This window comes from Suncus etruscus, chromosome 7 (assembly GCF_024139225.1).
Source record: "Suncus etruscus isolate mSunEtr1 chromosome 7, mSunEtr1.pri.cur, whole genome shotgun sequence".
NCBI lineage: Eukaryota > Metazoa > Chordata > Mammalia > Eulipotyphla > Soricidae > Suncus > Suncus etruscus.
In genome coordinates, this window is record NC_064854.1 from 59,757,976 (window position 1) to 59,775,744 (window position 17,769).

General features: G+C 41.6%; 1 protein-coding gene across 2 annotated transcripts in view; it reads left to right on the top strand.

Annotated features, from left to right (window-relative positions):
- DNM3 (dynamin 3) overlaps window positions 1-17,769 on the top strand; it is a 348,113-nt gene that overhangs the window by 68,447 nt on the left and 261,897 nt on the right. For both annotated transcript variants that reach the window (XR_007497526.1, XM_049776438.1), the window contains exons 5-8: window positions 13,668-13,766; window positions 14,551-14,711; window positions 14,915-15,057; window positions 16,023-16,158. Coding sequence is in view for 1 of the 2 variants with exons in the window: in XM_049776438.1 (XP_049632395.1) it covers window positions 13,668-13,766; window positions 14,551-14,711; window positions 14,915-15,057; window positions 16,023-16,158 (539 nt within the window). In the remaining variant the exon portion in view is untranslated. The remainder of the gene's footprint in view (window positions 1-13,667; window positions 13,767-14,550; window positions 14,712-14,914; window positions 15,058-16,022; window positions 16,159-17,769) is intronic.

Below are 17,769 nucleotides of genomic sequence, written 5' to 3' on the forward strand. Positions count from 1 at the left end.
AGGAAAGAACACCATCGCAACAAGAAGAAAAAAATCACACTAAGAACTGTGCTGGATCACTGAAGCCCAGCATTTCTCTCCAGACTGTTTTCTCTGCTGCATGCTCGGGCCTAAGATTTGATCCTGTGTGAGGCTTCATCTATGGAGGACTCCCCTCCCTTGGAGGCAAGTCGACCCATCCAGAAAGGGCAGAGCCAGAGGAGTGTGGCTGCCTACATCAATTAGCCAATGAATACCACCACAACACGTAGAAAAACCCACAATACAAGTGTGACAATGGGGAAACAATGCAGGCCAGCATCAGACATAGAGAATGAAGATGACAATTCTGATGACCAGATAATGACCAACCAACTAATCAACCTCTCAGATAAAGACTTTAGACAAGCAATATGGAAGATGCTCAAAGAACTCAAAGAAACCATGGATCGAGTTGAACAGAACACTAATTAGAACCAAGAAAATATGAAGACAGAAATCACAAAACTCCAAACTGAAATAACATGTCAACTAACAGGCCTGAAAAACTCAGTAAATGAAGTGAATGACAAAATGGATAAGCTCTGGGACAGGGTATCAGAAACTGAGAATAGACTTGGTGCTGTGGAAGATGAGATAAATAACAATTCCATACAATGGAAGAGATTGGAAAAAAAAACTTAAAGCAAATGAACAGACAATGGAAAAATTAGTCAAAGAATAAGAACAGATGAAAATAGAAGTCTATGATAAGCTCAACAGAAACAACTTAAGAATCATTGGAGTCCCAAAGGCCCAGGATAAAAATTTCCAGGAAGAATCAATGGTCAAGAACATCATTAAAGAGAAACTTCCAGAGCTAAAGAATATATGTGATCAAATCCTGCATGCTCAAAGAGTATCAACCAAAAGAGACCCCAGAAAAAATACTCCAAGACACATCCTAGTCACAATGACGAATCCCACAGATAGAGACAGAATTATGAAAACAGCAAGATCAAAAAGGGAAATTACATTCAAGGGAGCATCCTTGAGATTTACAGCAGACCTGTCACCAGAAACACTCAAGGCCAGAAAGCAGTGGTGGGATATTTTGACAAGACTGAATGAAATGAATGCTTCACCTAGAATACTGTACCCAGCAAAACTCACTTTCCGGTTTGATGGAAGAATACATGATTTCACAGACAAAAAACAGCTCAGAAACTTTACAGACTCAAAACCAGTCTTTTTTTTTTTTAGTTTTGGGCCACACCTGTTTGACGCTCAGGGATTACTCCTGGCTATGTGGTCAGAAATCGCCCCTGGCTTGGGGGGACCATATGGGACGCCGGGGGATGGAACCGCGGTCCGTTCCTTGGCTAGCGCTTGTAAGGGAGACACCTTACCTCTAGCGCCACCTTCCCGGCCCCTCAAAACCAGTCTTAAGAGAAAAACTGAAAGACCTAATTTAAGACAAGATCACCAAAAGACACACCAAATTTCGATATAAAGATGGCATTAAATCCCAGGACAATTCTTTCTCTCAACGACAATGGACTAAATGCACCAGTTAAGAGACACAGAGTGGCTAAATGGATCAAAAAACTCAATCCAACCTTCTGCTGCCTACAAGAAACGCACCTGAATAGTCAGAACAAACATAGACTCAAAATAAAAGGCTGGAGAAAAATTATCTAAGTGAACAACACCCATAAAAAAGCTGGAGTGTTCATACTAATATCAGATAATGCAAACTTTATACTCAGGAAGGTTGTAAGGGACAAAGATGGACATTTTATATTAATCAAGGGGGATGTAGAGCAGGAAGAAATAACTCTCCTAAACATATATGCACCGAATGAGGGGCCAGCAAAATATTTAATACAATTGTTGACAAATCTGAAAAATAATATCAATAACAACACAATAATTGTGGGGGACCTCAACATGGCTTTGTCAACACTGGATAGGTCAACCAGACTGAAACCCAACTAGAATATACTAGACCTGAGGAGAGAAACAGAAGAAAGAGGCCTAGTGGATATATATAGGACACTCCATCCCCAGAAACCTGGATACATATTCTTCTCCAATGTACATGGGACATTATTCAGGATAGACTACATGCTGGCACATAAAACATACCTCCATAATATCAAGAAGATAAAAATTTTGCAGGCTACCTTTGCTGACCACAAGGCTCTGAAATTATTTATGAATTCCAAATGGTCACAGAAGAAAAACTTTAACACCTGGAAGTTAAACAGCCTCATACTCAATAACCAGTGGGCCTGAGATGAAATCAAGGAGGAAATCAAAAGGTTCCTGAAAACAAATGATAATAAAGACACATACTATCAGAACTTATGGGACACAGCAAAAGCAGTACTGAGAGGAAAATTTATAGCTTTGCAAGCACACATCAGGAAGAAGGGGCTTACCTGAGTAGCTTAATGACACAGCTAATAGAATTAGAAAGTGCTCAACAAAAGGACCCAAAAATAGGGAGACAGAAGGAAATAACAAAGCTGAGAGCAGAAATCCACGAAGTGGAAACCCAAAAAACAATCCGAAAGATCAATGAAAGCAGAAGTTGGTTCTTTGAAAAAATAAACAAGATTGATAGACCACTGGCAAAACTAACAAAGAAAGAGAGAGAGAAACTTGATAACTCGTATTAGGAATGAAAAAGGAGAGATCACTACTGATATGGCAGAGATTCAAAGGGTAATCAGAAACTACTTTGAGAAACTCTACGCCACTAAAAATGAGAACCTGGAAGAAATGGTTAAATTCTTGGACTCTTATAATCTTCCACGGTTGAAGGAAGAGGATGTAGCATATCTAAACACCCCCATCACTATTGATGAAATTAAAATGGTAATCAAATGTCTGCCCCAAAACAAAAGCCCAGGCTCAGATGGATTCACTAATGAATTCTTTCAAACTTTCCAAGAGGAACTACTACCAATCCTGGCAAGACTCTTTCATGAAATTGAACAAATGGAAACACTTCCAAATAGCTTTTATGAAGCCAATATCACCTTGATACCTAAACCAGACAGAGATGCTACCAAAAAAGAAAATTACAGACCAATATCGCTGATGAATGCAGATGCAAAGATCCTCAACAAAATCCTGGCAAATAGAATTCAATACCTCATTAAGAAGATTATCCGGGGCCGGGCGGTGGTGCTGGAGGTAAGGTGCCTGCCTTGCCTGCGCTAGCCTAGGACGGACCGCGGTTTGATCCCCCGGCGTCCCATATGGTCCCCCAAGAAGCCAGGAGCAACTTCTGAGCGCATAGCCAGGAGTAACCCCTGAGCCTCACAGGGTGTGGCCAAAAACCAAAAAAAAAAGAAGATTATCCATTACGATCAAGTAGGTTTCATCCCAGGAATGCAAGGATGGTTTAACATCCATAAATCTATCAACATAATACACAACATCAGCAACAAGAAAAATAAAAATGACATGATCATATCAATAGATACAGAGAAAGCATTTGATAAGGTCCAACACCCATTCTTGATCAAAACTCTCAGCAAGATGGGAATGGAAGGAACCTTTCTCAATATAGTTAAGGCCATCTATCACAAGCCAGTGGCAAATATTATCCTCAATGGAGATAAACTAAAAGCCTTCCCTCTAAATTCTGGCACAAGACAAGGCTGTCCTCTCTCACCACTCCTATTCAACATAGCACTGGAAGTACTTGCTATAGCGATTAAGCAAGAAAAAAGATATCAAGGGAATCCAGATAGGAAAGGAAGAAGTCAAGCTCTCACTGTTTGCAGATGACATGGTACTCTACTTAGAAAACCCTAAAGACTCTACCAAAAAGCTTCTAGAAACAATAGACTTATATAGCAAGGTGGCAGGCTACAAAATTAACACACAAAAATCAATGGCCTTTCTATACACCAATAGTAATAAGGAAGAAATGGACATTAAGAAAACAACCCCATTCACATTAGTGCCACACAAACTCAAATATTTTGGAATCAACTTGACTAAAAATGTGAAGGATCTATACAAAGAGAACTATAAAACTCTGCTCCAAGAAATAAGAGAGGACATGCGGAAATGGAAGCACATACCCTGCTCATGGATTGGCAGGATTAACATCATCAAAATGGCAATACTCCCCAAGGCATTATACAGATTTAATATGATCCCTCTAAAGATACCCATGACATTCTTCAAAGAAGTGGATCAGGCACTTTTGAAATTCGTTTGGAACAATAAACACCCTAGAATAGCTAAAGCAATCATTAGGAAAAAGAATATGGGAGGAATTACTTTCCCCAACTTTAAACTTTACTACAAAGCAATAGTTATCTAAACAGCATGGTATTGGAATTAGGACAGGCCCTCAGATCAGTGGAATAGGCTTGAATACTCAGAAAATGTTCCCCAGACATACAATCACCTAATTTTTGATAAAGGAGCAAGAAATCCTAAATGGAGCAAAGAAAGCCTCTTCAACAAGTGGTGTTGGCACAACTGGCTAGCCACTTGCAAAAAATTGAACTTAGACCCCCAGCTAACATCATGTATAAAGGTAAAATCCAAATGGATTAAAGACCTCGATATCAGACCCAAAACCTTAAGATATATAGAACAATACATAGGCAAAACACTCCATGACATTGAGACTTCAGGCATCTTCAAGGAGGAAACTGCACTCTCCAAGCAAGTGAAAGCAGAGATTAACAGATGGGAATATATTAAGCTGAGAAGCTTTTGCACCTCAAAGGAAATAGCGCCCAGGATACAAGAGCCACCCACTGAGTGGAGAAACTATTCACTCAATACCCATCAGATAAGGGGCTAATCTCCAAAATATACAAGGCACTGACAGAAATTTACAAGAAAAACATCTAATCCTATCAAAAAATGGGGAGAAGAAATGGACAGACACTTTGACAAAGAAGAAATACAAATGGCCAAAAGACACATGAAAAAATGCTCCACATCACTAATCATCAGGGAGATGCAAATCAAAAGAACTATGAGGTACCATCTCACACCACAGAGAATGGCACACATCACAAAGAATGAGAATAAACAGTGTTGGCAGGGATGTGGAGAGAAAGGAATGTATGAGGGAAATGGAAAGCCTGTCTAGAGTACAGGCAGTGGTCAGGTGGGGAGGAGGGAGATTTGGGACATTGGTGATGGGAACGTTGCACTGGTGATGTGTGGTGTTCTTTACATGACTGAAAGTCAAACACAATCATGTATGTAATCAAGGTGTTTAAATAAAATATAAAAAAATAAAAAACTAAAAAAACTGTAAAATGAAAAAAAGGGCGTTTGAAACAAAATAGTTACTGTACATTTTATGTTAATCATATTCAGTCCAAACTCATGGATGCAGATAGACTGTGAACTTGTAACATTTCCATTAGCCTCTGAAATTTTCTATAGGAAAGTATTCTATAAGCCAGTCTCAGAATATCTAACCAAGCAAGATTTATAGTTACTTTGGGGTTATATAAATGAAACATTAGCATTAAGAAAAATCCCAACTAAAATTATTCTAAATTTCTGTAATATCTTTCTTCTTTCCTTGACTGACATAGGATCTTTCTCTCCTTCCTTCTCTCCTTCCCTCTCTTCTTCCCTTCTTCCTTCTTTCTCTTTCTTCCTCCCTAACTGCCACCTTCCTCTCTTTCCTTTCCTTCTTTTCTCCTTCTCTCACTCCCTTCTATATTTTATCCCATCCTTCCTCCCTCTTTCTTCCCCTCTTTTTCTTACTCCCTCCCTTCCTTCATAACACTTTCTCTCTTTACCTCCCACCCTCTTCCCTTCTTCCTATTATACCTCTCTCCTTCTTCCTTTCCTCGCCTTTCCTTTCTTCACTTTTCCTCAACATTCCTTGAGTTCTTGCTCTGTACCTTAAAGAGAAGGCAAGCCTTTTCCCCCACTGTGTCTCAGGGTGCACTAGGGTGGCTGATGCAGATAGAGGTTAATTTGCAGATATATGAGAGGTATTTGAAGAATTTGGGACCTTGTTGACATAGATTCTTCTCTCACTAGGAAGCAAGGCTATTGGCTAAGAAAGGCCTGGAAGAAGTAGACAGAAGGGAGGATAGGAACAAAAGAGGTCATGTAAAGCATTTGAGGAGAAAGGGATTTTGCACAACTACTGTGAGGAGAGAGGAGAGAGGAGAGAGCCAGCAGCTGCAGAAGAGGCCAAAGTTTACCACGGACTGATTCCTTGAGATGCCCAGCTGCTAGGGGCTAGTGCTTAGACTGCTTTGGAAAGAAAGTTTCACAGGATCCTGTGGCTGAAAGATGAAGTGTGTGGAGAATAATGGGAAGAATAGACTGTGGAACTGTGGAAGAAAGGGTGAGAAGGAAGACAGAAAGCATGTGTAAGGTGAAAGGAATTGGATTGGGTTCAGGGTAAGATGGCAGAGCATCTTGATGGGGCATAGCAGGAAGGAAGGAAATTTGGGGGACTGGAAGAATAAGGAGTTTGGTTTGAGGGCAGTAGGATGTGAGAGTTTATGGTACAGCACTGGTGCAAGCCAGTTATATCTGGGCCAGGATGTGTGGTTGTGTGGTTGTGTGGTTGTGTGTGTGTATGTGTGTGTGTGTGTGTGTGTGTGTGTGTGTGTATGCTAGAACTACCTGCAGATGAAAGCCATAGACTTGAAGTATCTAAGTATGTCCCTTTTGGGGATTCTCTATAAGGTCCACATGGATAGAGCAGGGGGTGGTGACTAGCACCAGGACATCAGAGTCTTCAGGCACACAGGTGTGCCCACATGTGAATGCACATGTGTGGGCCTATACATATGCAGGGTTGTGCTCCAGTGTTTCTTTGTACATGTATGCATGTATGCACATGAATGTTGGTGTTTATGTTTGTACTGATATATTTGTGAGCACTCTGGGTACATGACAAGAACAAGAGCAAAAAGCAGTTTTACTTTTTTTTTTTTTTTTTTGCTTTTTGGGTTAGACCCTGTGATGCTCAGGAGTTACTCCTGGCTATGCGCTCAGAAATTGCTTCTTGTTTGGGGGACCATATGGGATGCTGGGGAATTGAACTGTCATCCCTCTTAGGTTAGCACGTGCAAGGCAAAAAACCTACTGCTTGTGCCACCACTCCAGCCCCAGTTTTACATTATCAATACGTGTGTGTTTGTGTGCATATAAAGAAGCAAAACCATATTATTTTCAGGCTACAGCAGAGTGAAAGTGCATGGACTTACTTAAAAAATGAATAAATACATGAAGTTATAGATTAATGGAAAGTTTACATGTAGATAAATTATTTTACTATTGTAAATTTTTTTATTTTTTTAACTGCTATTGAATAGTCATGCTATGGACTAGTTTGGAGAGAACAGTATTAAAAACCCAAATCAATGAATATGGTATTTATTTTTATTTTTGTCTTCTCTGTTGGGATTATAGATGCAACATACCTGTTTATTTGCATTTCTCCTTTGTGTCTGTGCATTAAATTTATCCTTAGTTATTTGATGTTTTTGGATGTTATTATAGATTTTAGGAAATATTTTCTAATTTTTTATTGCAAGTACATAGATGTGTGTAACTTGTTTTGTATTTCAGTCTTTTATTCTGTGTATTTTATTTGTTTGTTTGTTTTTTTTGGGGGGGTCACAACCAGCAGCACTCAGGATCTATTCCTGGCTCTGTGCTCAGAAATCACTCCTGGCAGGCTCAGGGGACCATATGGGATGCCGGGATTCGAACCACTGATCTTCTGCATGAAAGGCAAATGCCTTACCTCCATGCTATCTCTCCGGTCCTTTACTGATTAGTTCCTATAGTCCTTTTTTTTTTTGGGGGGGGGGCACACCTGAAAGTCCTCAGGACTTACTATGGGCTCTGCATTCAGGGATCACACCTGTTGGTATACAGTGTATATGGGGGTGCCAGGGGTAGACCTGGCTCTGTCACATGCAAGGCAAGCTCTCTACCATTTTTTTGCTTTGGCCTTCCAATAATTTTTTGTAGATTAAAATATTAAAATTAAAATATTCTATAATCATACTATCTGAGTAAAAAACAGTTTTACTCTTTTCTTTACTACTTTATACATTAGAATTCTTCTTTCACTGGCTAGAATTTTCAGTATGTTAAGTCAACACATGAGAATAAACAATTTTACTGACCTTTGCCAAGCTTCTGTATTTGATTATAGCTTATTTGTATTCTATTTCACTTATTTCCACTTATTTCCTTATTTCCCCTTTCTTTGAATTAAGCTGATGATTATTCTCTGTCTACATTTTCATGGGGGTGGTGGTAGCTACCAAAATGTTTATGGGACCCCAGGGCCACTCTTAATGATTCCTTGCCAGCTGGGCCGGTGGTTCAGTGTGAGTGAGGCCTGGGGATGTGGTGTCACATTGCCAGAGTTACCTTGGTACTCTGGTAGTGTCCAGAGGCTCCATAGTTACAAGCAGCAATTCCTGGGGTACCATGTGGTACCAGAATGGAATTTTTTTTTTTTTTTTTGGTTTTTGGGTCACACCCAGCAATGCTCAGGGGTTATTCCTGGCTCTACGCTCAGAAATCACCCCCGGCAGGCTCGGGGGACCATATGGGATGCCGGGATTTGAACCAGCGACCTTCCGCATGTAAGGCAACCGCCTTACCGCTGTGCTATCTCTCCGGCCCTTTAACTTTTTTTTTTTTTTGGTTGTTTTTTGTTTTTTTTGTTTGTTTGTTTTTGGTCCACACCCGGCTGTGCTCAGGGGTTACTCCTGGCTATCTGCTCAGAAATAGCTCCTGGCAGGCACGGGGGACCATGTGGGACGCCGGGATTCGAACTAACCACCTTAGGTCCTGGATCGGCTGCTTGCAAGGCAAATACCGCTGTGCTATCTCTCCGGCCCCCAGAATGGAATTTGGGTCAGCTGCACACATTGATTTTTGTCTTAACTCCTCCTGTCTCCAGCCCTCACTGTCTGAGTCTCAGGATTAATGACAATTGGGTTTTAACCTTCCTTATTTGGTAATAGTACTATTTAAATAAAGCTTTAATTTTCTCTTTCCAGTACTTAGCTAGGTAGCAAAATTTTAGTTTAATTTAGTTCAGTTTAGTTTGTGGGTCATACTGAGAGATGCTCAGGGCTTTTTCCTGGTTCTGCACTTAGGGCTTATTCCTGGTGGGCTTGGGGGACCATATCAGGTGCTAAGTATCGAATCAGTCTTAGTGGCATGAGAGGCAGGCTCCCTACTCACTGTACTATTACTCCAGTCCCGTGTACCAACGTTTTTAATAAATTTACCTTTCATGATGTTTAAAATATTTATAAATTTTCCTGAAGCTTCTTTTTGGCTCTTGCACATTCTTTTAGAAGAATATTGTTTACTTTCTTTTCTTTTCTTTTTTGGTTTTTGGGCATACCTGGTGGCGCTTAGGGGTTACTCCTGGCTCTGAATTCAGAAATCGCTCCTGGCAGAATCAGGGGACGATATGGATGCTAGGAATCGAATCAGAGTTCATCCAGGGTTGGCCACATGCAAGGCAAACTCCCTACCACTGCGCTATTGCTCCGGCTCCCATTGTTTACTTTTTTGTTTTTGTTTTTGTTTTTTTCAGGCCACACCCTTTTGATGCTCAGGGGTTACTCTTTGCTAAGCGCTCAGAAATTGTCCCTGGCTTGGGGGGGTGGGCAGACCATATGGGATGCCTGGGGATCGAACTGCCGTCCTTCATTGACTAGCGCTTGCAAGGCAGACACCTTACCTCTAGTGCCACCTCGCTGGGCCCCCATTGTTTACTTTCTTAATATTTTAGTATTTCCAGAAAGTTTCTGATGCTAATTTCTGTGTGATTTTATAACTTTTAAATATACAGTTCTATTGGTTCTATTTTGATGGATGACCAACATGCATTTGAAAAGAATGTATATTCTGCTGCTAAGTGGCTTATTCTATACATGTCCTTTATGTCAATATTATTAATAGCATTTAAGTCTAGGTTCTCTCTTGATTTTTCTATAAGCTTGTACCCTCAATTACTGAGAGAAATGTTGTAGCTTCCACTATATTTGATGAATGGTCAAGATCTCCTTCTAGTTTTGTCAACTTTTGCTTATGTGTTTTGAAAATTTGTTATTAGATATTTTACACACTTAAACTTGTTCTGTCTTCCTTCTAAATAGACACTTTTATCATGCTAAATCTTCCTCTTCATCCCTGGTAATATTTCTTGCTCTGAAATCTATTAAAGGGGTCACTCTGCCATTCGTGTGACTAATGTTTTCTCTGTTTATCTTTCCCAGGCTTTTAGTCTATTTATGTCCTTGAGTTTAAATTGCATTTCTTATATATAATCTACAATTTTACTTTGCTTTTTTCACCTCAATTTCCCCTGCCTATCTTGTGACTATTGTGTTTAGACCCATTACATTAATAATTCTTATCAAAAACTTAGACTTGAGTCTGCCACCCTGTCATTTGTCTTCCATACACTGTAAACTTTTTAGGTCAAACCCGGTGGCACTCAAAGTTATTCCTGACTGTGTTCAGAAGTCGCTCCTGGAGGAGCTGGAGGGTAGAGAAGGGCTTAAGGCCTCTGTCTTGCCCGCTCTAGCCTAGGACAGACCGACCTGTGGTTCGATCTCCTGGCGTCCCATATGGTCCCTCAAGCCAGGAGTGATTTCTGAGAGCATAGCCAGGAGTAACCCCTGAGCATCACTGGATGTGGCAGAAAAACAAAACAAAACAAAAAAACAAATACCCCCCCCCAAAAAAAAAAACAACAACAAAGAAATCGCTCCCAGCATCTCAGGGGACCATATGGGAAGCTGGGAATCGAATTCTGGTCAGCCGTGAGCAAGGCAAATGCCCTGCCCACTGTACTATTGCTCTAGCTCCACAATACACTGTAAGATTTTCTACTCAATATTGTACCAAGTTTCCTAGTACTCTGGCATCTTTCTATGACTTTGAAATGAAAACTATATTATTATTTTGAACTGTTGGAAGTAATGAAAACATAATATTTATGGAAAACTTATAGGGAAATAAAAGAGATAAAACTGTGCCTGTTCAATAATTTATTGCTTTAAGAAAAAATATCCCACCCTGTTTGCTGAACAGAGAATATTTACTATATACCTCCCATACCACCCCAACTCCCAAACTAAAAAAATTAATGCATGGACTAATCTAATTTCCTGGGTCTGTTTTGAATTTTGCTGTTTACATGTTTAAACTACTTTGCTGAATTTGTGTCTTGCTATTGTTGCCTTGGATCACATAGTGTTTTGTTTTTCTTTTCTGGTAATCGCCATGATTCCATGGTTTAGTTTCATCCCATTTCTTTTAGGTGGCATACACCCAGATGTTCTCAGGAGTTACTTCTGGTTCTGTGCTCAGGAATTATTCCTGGCAGGATTAGGGGACCATATGAGACCCCAGAGGTCAGCTACTTACAAAGCAAATGCCCTACCCACTGTATTACCACTGCAACCCTGTGCCCCCATCATCCTATTTATTAATTAGATGAAACAACATGTCACAGAGGACCTAGTTGCATCTACAGATCAAAGTGATGGCTGCTGCCTTCTAGAAAGATCTCACACAACCAGGATTAGCTTAGATAATAGGGCAGAGTCATACTGTATTTTTGCTTGAATTTCACCTTTCAGTTCTTGTCCTAGGTGAAGATGTACATATGCTGCTTTTCTAGAAATGTAGCATGAGTTGGGTTGATGCTCTGGGTTAGGCATCCTTATAAGCAGCTTGGAAGGTGAAAATGGGGGGCAGTGTTGGCCTGGAAGAGAGGGTGTCCCAGTGGGTGAGGCAGATAGGCAGGCCAAGAGTTGGATTTCAGCATATATAGTGAGTCAGGGCAGGCACTTGCTCTTGACCTTACTCTGCAGGACAGGCCTTGGAAATTTTTTTTTTAATTTTTATTTAAGCCATTTTGATTTATAAAGATATTTATTTATTTTTGGTTTTTGGGTCACACCCAGAAGCGCTCAGTAGTTACTCCTGGCTCTATGCTCAGAAATCACTCCTGGCTGGCGCACGGGACCATATGGGATGCGAGATTTGAACCACTGTCCTTCTGCATGCAAGGCAAACTATCTCTCTAGCCTCTAAAGATCTTTATAGTTGGATTTTAGACATACAATATTTCAGAACCAATCTCACTACCAGCATCAACCTCCCTCCATGAATATTCCCTGAGTCCATCCACACCACTACCACCATCAGGCCTTGTATATTTCAACAATGTTTTGAAGGACGGGTATGAGAGGGATCTGGGAGAAGGGAAGGGTGTTTGGAGCCAAAGGAGAGAATGTGACAAAGGCAAAAAGATCAGAGTGCATGGGGTGGTGGATGGTGCACTCTAGTCCATGAATGTGATTGCAATTTAGGGTTGGAGGTGAGAAGAAAGCAGGTGGTGGGCACCAACAATGAAGTTGTGCCTTATTCTCAGGGGTGTTTTCTACCTTACTTGTGTTATGTGATTATATTGTCTTTGATAAATAGACTGATTGCTTCCAGTAATTTCTGCTTCTCAGAAAAAGTCAATGGAAATAGAAAATGTTCCTGTGGACATCCTGTCCCTCCAAACACACTCAGTCTCCCAATCATTTTATTAAGAGGGATGGGCTGTGGTCTCAAAGCTTCAGTTTCATTCATAACCTGCAGTTGGTCTGAGTTCCATCTTAGACACATGGATGATGACACTTGCTACACAAGTCAGACTGAGTGGTTTCTCTACTTAAAATGCACTACCTTTTTGCCACTCCAGTCTGATAAGGTGTGATTCCCTGTAGTCAGTCACTTGCCTCTTAAAAAAATTGGGGGGTAGGGACACAGTTTTCTTCATGAAATCCCCTTTTTATTGACTCTTAGAGAGTTTTTATGTTTGTTTAGCTTTTTATTGTTTACATATGGTGATAGCATTTAAGCGTCTTGCACACTGTGCCAGCAACTAGAAACCCTATTATAAATTTTTCTGTTTAATGAACTCAAAGAAACAATGTTATAAATAGCAAAGTATAAGGAAGTATGAGACATGTAATGAGAAAATTATAATCAGAAAGGAGAACAGTAAGTAAGATGGTTAAAAAACTCAGTATAAGGTTTGAGCAGCAGAATAATAGCAGTTGAGGAAAAGACTGATGAACTCTAAGATGAGGTAGGAAGCCTCTAGAAAGCAACAGGAGATAGATAAAAAACAATCTTAAAAATAAATGAGCAGAATGCCAGAGGAGAAAAGTAAATAAAATTTTCAGCTAGCTTTTGTCTTGGGACTACACTGATGCTACTCAGGGTTTATTTCTGGCTATGTGCTAAGGTATCACTCCTGGAGGGGTTCAGGAACCATGGTGCCTGGGATTAAACGAGTCGGCATCATGCAAGACAAATGCCTTTATCCTTTACTATCTCTCCAAGGCTCTTGGTGAGTTTTAAGACAGGTTTATCATTCTATATTTGCTTTCTTGGTATAGTAAAAGCAAATGTGTAACCATAGTCTTCATGTAGGAAGCCTTTTGAGAGTCAAGAGGCACTAGTAGTAATTACCCACAGACACCTAACCAATAGACACCCAGGGCTGTGTGGACACTGCTGAGGAAGTTCCAGCCACTGTGGACATGGTGGAGCTGCCTGCCATGGAGCCTGGAGACATGTGCCTAACTCATTTGTCTCCTTCACACAATATAATGTCATGCTTATTGACCACACAGGCCTACGAACCATTGGAGTCATCACCAAGTTGGATCTGATGGATGAAGGGACTGACGCCAGGGAAGTCTTGGAGAATAAGCTGCTACCTCTGCGTAGGGGTAAGAATGCACCAGAACCCCATGCAGGCCACGCTCAGTGATGGGCATCAGGGGCCCATAGAAAGGGGGACCTTCAGGGCCTTCTTCATGGAATGAAACCGAGACTCAAAGAGAGATGTAACTGCTGAATATGACTTACAGACTCGTTCGTCCACGATAGCCCACAACTGCTGTGGGATGGGTTGTCTGAAAATGAACATGCAGGCATTGTTTGTCTCTCTGATACTGAAACTGCCTCAGCCTGTGCCCTCACTCCACATCAGCATCTCAGGGGTCTGCACTTCAGGCCCTGAAAGTTTCTCTTATTCAGCCTTTCTGAGAGCCTTGAGGTATTCCCCTACCCTTCATGTCAGCCACACTGCATGCTCCCTGAGTCTCCGCCTAGATCAGTGGTCTCAAACTCGTGGCCCGCGGGCCCTTTGCGGCCCTCCGTACATTTTGTGGCCCTGCCCTAGAGGAATTTTTTTTTTTATTTTTGGTTTTTGGGCCACACACGGTGACGCTCAGGGATTACTCCTGGCTATGTGCTCAGAAGTCGCTCCTGGCTTGGGGGACCATATGGGGACGCCTAGGCTAGCGCTGGCAAGGCAGACACCTTACCTCTAGTGCCACTGCGTTGTCCCCATTTTTTTTTTTGTTTTGTTTTGTTTTAGTTGTTTGGGTCACACTCCCCAATGTTCAAGGCTTACTACTGACTTTGCACTCAGGGATCACCCCGACTTTGCCTCCTGCGCCCCAGGTAAATTGCGTTTGAGACCCCTGACCTAGATGTATCTTGTTGCAGGTTACATTGGAGTGGTGAATAGGAGCCAGAAGGACATAGATGGGAAGAAGGACATCAAGGCAGCCATGGTGGCTGAAAGGAAGTTCTTCCTCTCACACCCGGCTTACAGGCACATTGCTGACCACATGGGTACCCCACATCTGCAGAAAGTCCTCAATCAGGTGAGAAAGTACTTCAGTGGAACATGGAATGGTGATGAAGTGTCTAGAGGCAGATACAGAGGCCAGAATATCCAGGATGTATGGGTCTCAAAGAGTGAGAGGAAGTGGAGATGCGCCATAAGGGGAATGCTGGAGACTAGCTTCTGTCACCTAAGGGAGCCTTCCATGTTGCAGAGGTCAGATGATTGTTCTTTGACTTGTAGCAACTCACTAACCACATCCGTGATACCCTGCCAAACTTCCGGAACAAGCTGCAGGGACAGCTGCTGTCCATTGAGCACGAGGTGGAAGCCTACAGAAACTTCAAGCCCGAGGACCCCACCCGGAAGACCAAAGCTTTGCTGCAGTGAGTTCCCTTTTCGTGTGTGTGTGTGTGTGTGTGTGTGTGTGTGTGTGTGTGTGTGAGAGAGAGAGAGAGAGAGAGAGAGAGAGAGAGAGACAGAGAGACAGAGAGACAGAGAGAGAGAAAAAGAGAGAGAGAGAGACCACGATGATTGCTCATGGGTTCATTTTACACAGGCAATCATCAAAGTGCTGAGAATTGGGAGATGATCTGGCATTCTGCACTTTCTCCAAGAATAGCTCTTGTTCTTTCCCTCTTACTAGAAGCTGAACCAGTAGCCTATGTATTGTCTGAATTCCTTGTCTTTTTCAGGTTGGATTCAATTTGTGGGATACACCTGTAATGATCATTAGGCTGTGGGGTTTTATTTATTTATTTGGCCCAAAGTCCTTACACCGAGGCATGGCTCTGGGGGAAAGTTCCTAAGCATTGGAAAAAGGATGATTCTCTAGAAGCTTCTCTCCATGTTCTAGGAGCTCAAGCCCTGCATATCATGGTGCAGCTTCTTCACCTTGGGGATCAGCAAGGTCATACCCAGCAGAGCTCAGAAAGCTGTGTGGTACCAGGATTTGAACTTTGTCCTGGCATTTGCACCTCTGACTCTTATTCTTCCTTTTTGGTCATGATGCTGATGTAGAATTTTAAAAAGTGTACTCCTCCCACACCCTGCACCCCCCATATTGCTAACTTTATGATTCTTTATTACATTTTCTTTAAATACCACTTTAGGGTTGTAAAGGAATTGCAGAATAATGCATTTTATTCAGATATTTGCAAAATCTGTTCTAATTAAATGTCTTAACTCAGTCTCAATGATATGGGTTTCAAGGATTCCCAGTTAGAGTGGAGAAGAAAGTACAGAGTTGACTTCATCAGTAGATGCCACTGCCCAACCCAGAATCTGTTAAGTTAGGGATGTAGAGTTTGCCATGGTCCCTTAAATTTCCTCCCCTCTCACTTTATTGTAGGATGGTTCAGCAGTTTGCTGTAGATTTTGAGAAGAGAATCGAAGGGTCAGGGGATCAAGTAGATACCCTGGAGCTCTCAGGAGGCGCTAAAATCAATCGGATTTTCCACGAGCGCTTTCCTTTTGAAATTGTAAAGGTCAGTATAAACTGCCCCCTGCCTTAGCCACTTTCTTTCAGTACATTTCCATAATCTATGCTACTGAATGTCATGAACTATTACCTGCATTGTAAGTAGAGGCCTACCCTGGCCCTTGTAACAAAAGTCTGCATGTTCTGGAGTTAGAATTTTGGACTCTTTTTTTTACTGATAGTTCTGATTATTTTATTAAATGAGACTTTGTATCATTTTTTTTTGTGGTTTTTGGGTCACACCCGGCAGTGCTCAGGGGTTACTCCTGGCTCCATGCTCAGAAATTGCTCCTGGCAGGCTCGGGAGACCATATGGGATGCCAGGATTCAAACCGATGACCTTCTGCATGAAAGGCAAACGCCTTACCTCCATGCTATCTCTCTGGCCCCAGAGACTTGGTATCATTTTTAAATGACTTACCCAGCTACTCATTGATTGCCTAGGATGTTGCTTTGGTGTCTAGTTGAAGAATATTTTACCTGTGCCATGGTCAGGGCAGATGAGAAGGAGAGGGGTATGCATACAGGCCAAGGCAATTCTCTACCTGTGTGTGCCTTCCTAAGGGTAGATAATTTAATCATGGGGAGTGGTTGAACTGAGTTGGCTGATGATGTTAATAGAACCTTCTGTGAGCTGATTGGCAAGAGGGGGTGAGGCTTTAAGACCAAATCTACTAAAGAATTTAAGGCTGGAAAAATTGGGGAGAACCTCTGATGAAGAGGAAGGAACTGAGGAGAAGGAAGAAGCTCTCACTAGTAAGCACAACTTCCTAGCTATCAAAATTTTAATAAATAATTAGATGTGTGATCCTGGGGGAAGGGGCAGCGGGGCCTTGTGGAGTATGGATATCAAGAAAGAGAAGATTTCATGCTCTTTCCAAGATTGTAATTTGCCTTGACTGAGCACATGTGCTCATGTGGGAACCTGAGGGAACCCATGAGGGAAACTGAGGAAAAGCCATATATGCTTTAGTTAAGAGAGGTGTGCCTAGAAGGAAAGTTTCCAGTTTGTAGTGCCCAGGAGATGGCTAAGTGATGTAGGGGCCATATAAATGTGAGTTTTGGGGCCAGTAGGAAGAAATAGGTGGGTAAATAGAAAGCTTTATTAACACATGCTAAGGAAAGTGATAAACTGCCTCCTGGCATTATGGAAACACAGCCCACAGTCTTGGAATCTAGCCAGCCTCAGAACTAACTTGGGGAGAATGAGCAGCTTGAGAAAAGAGAGGAGGCTGGAGATGGAGCATGGTGGAGGCTGCTCCATGAAGCTGCAGGTTGGTCTGAGGAAACATAGCCACCAATGTTCTGTGGCATCAATGAGCTGGGAAACAAATGAATAGTCAGGGAGGCTGGAGTTGCCCAAGGCCTAGATTTAGGGCCTGAACCCCATATTCCTAGTCTAAGATCTATGACATTTTGTTCCTATTTCCAAAACTTATAAAGAGCCTAGAACTCTAATCTTTAAAAGGGCCTAAATCTCTCTTCTAGGACTTTGTTCTGTTTGAATCAATATATTATTATTAACTTCCTTTTAGAAAGAGACATGACCTTGTTGGTTAAAGAGGCAAGGGGGAACAAGATCTGCTATTGTTAATATCAGGATTGACAAAGATTCCCA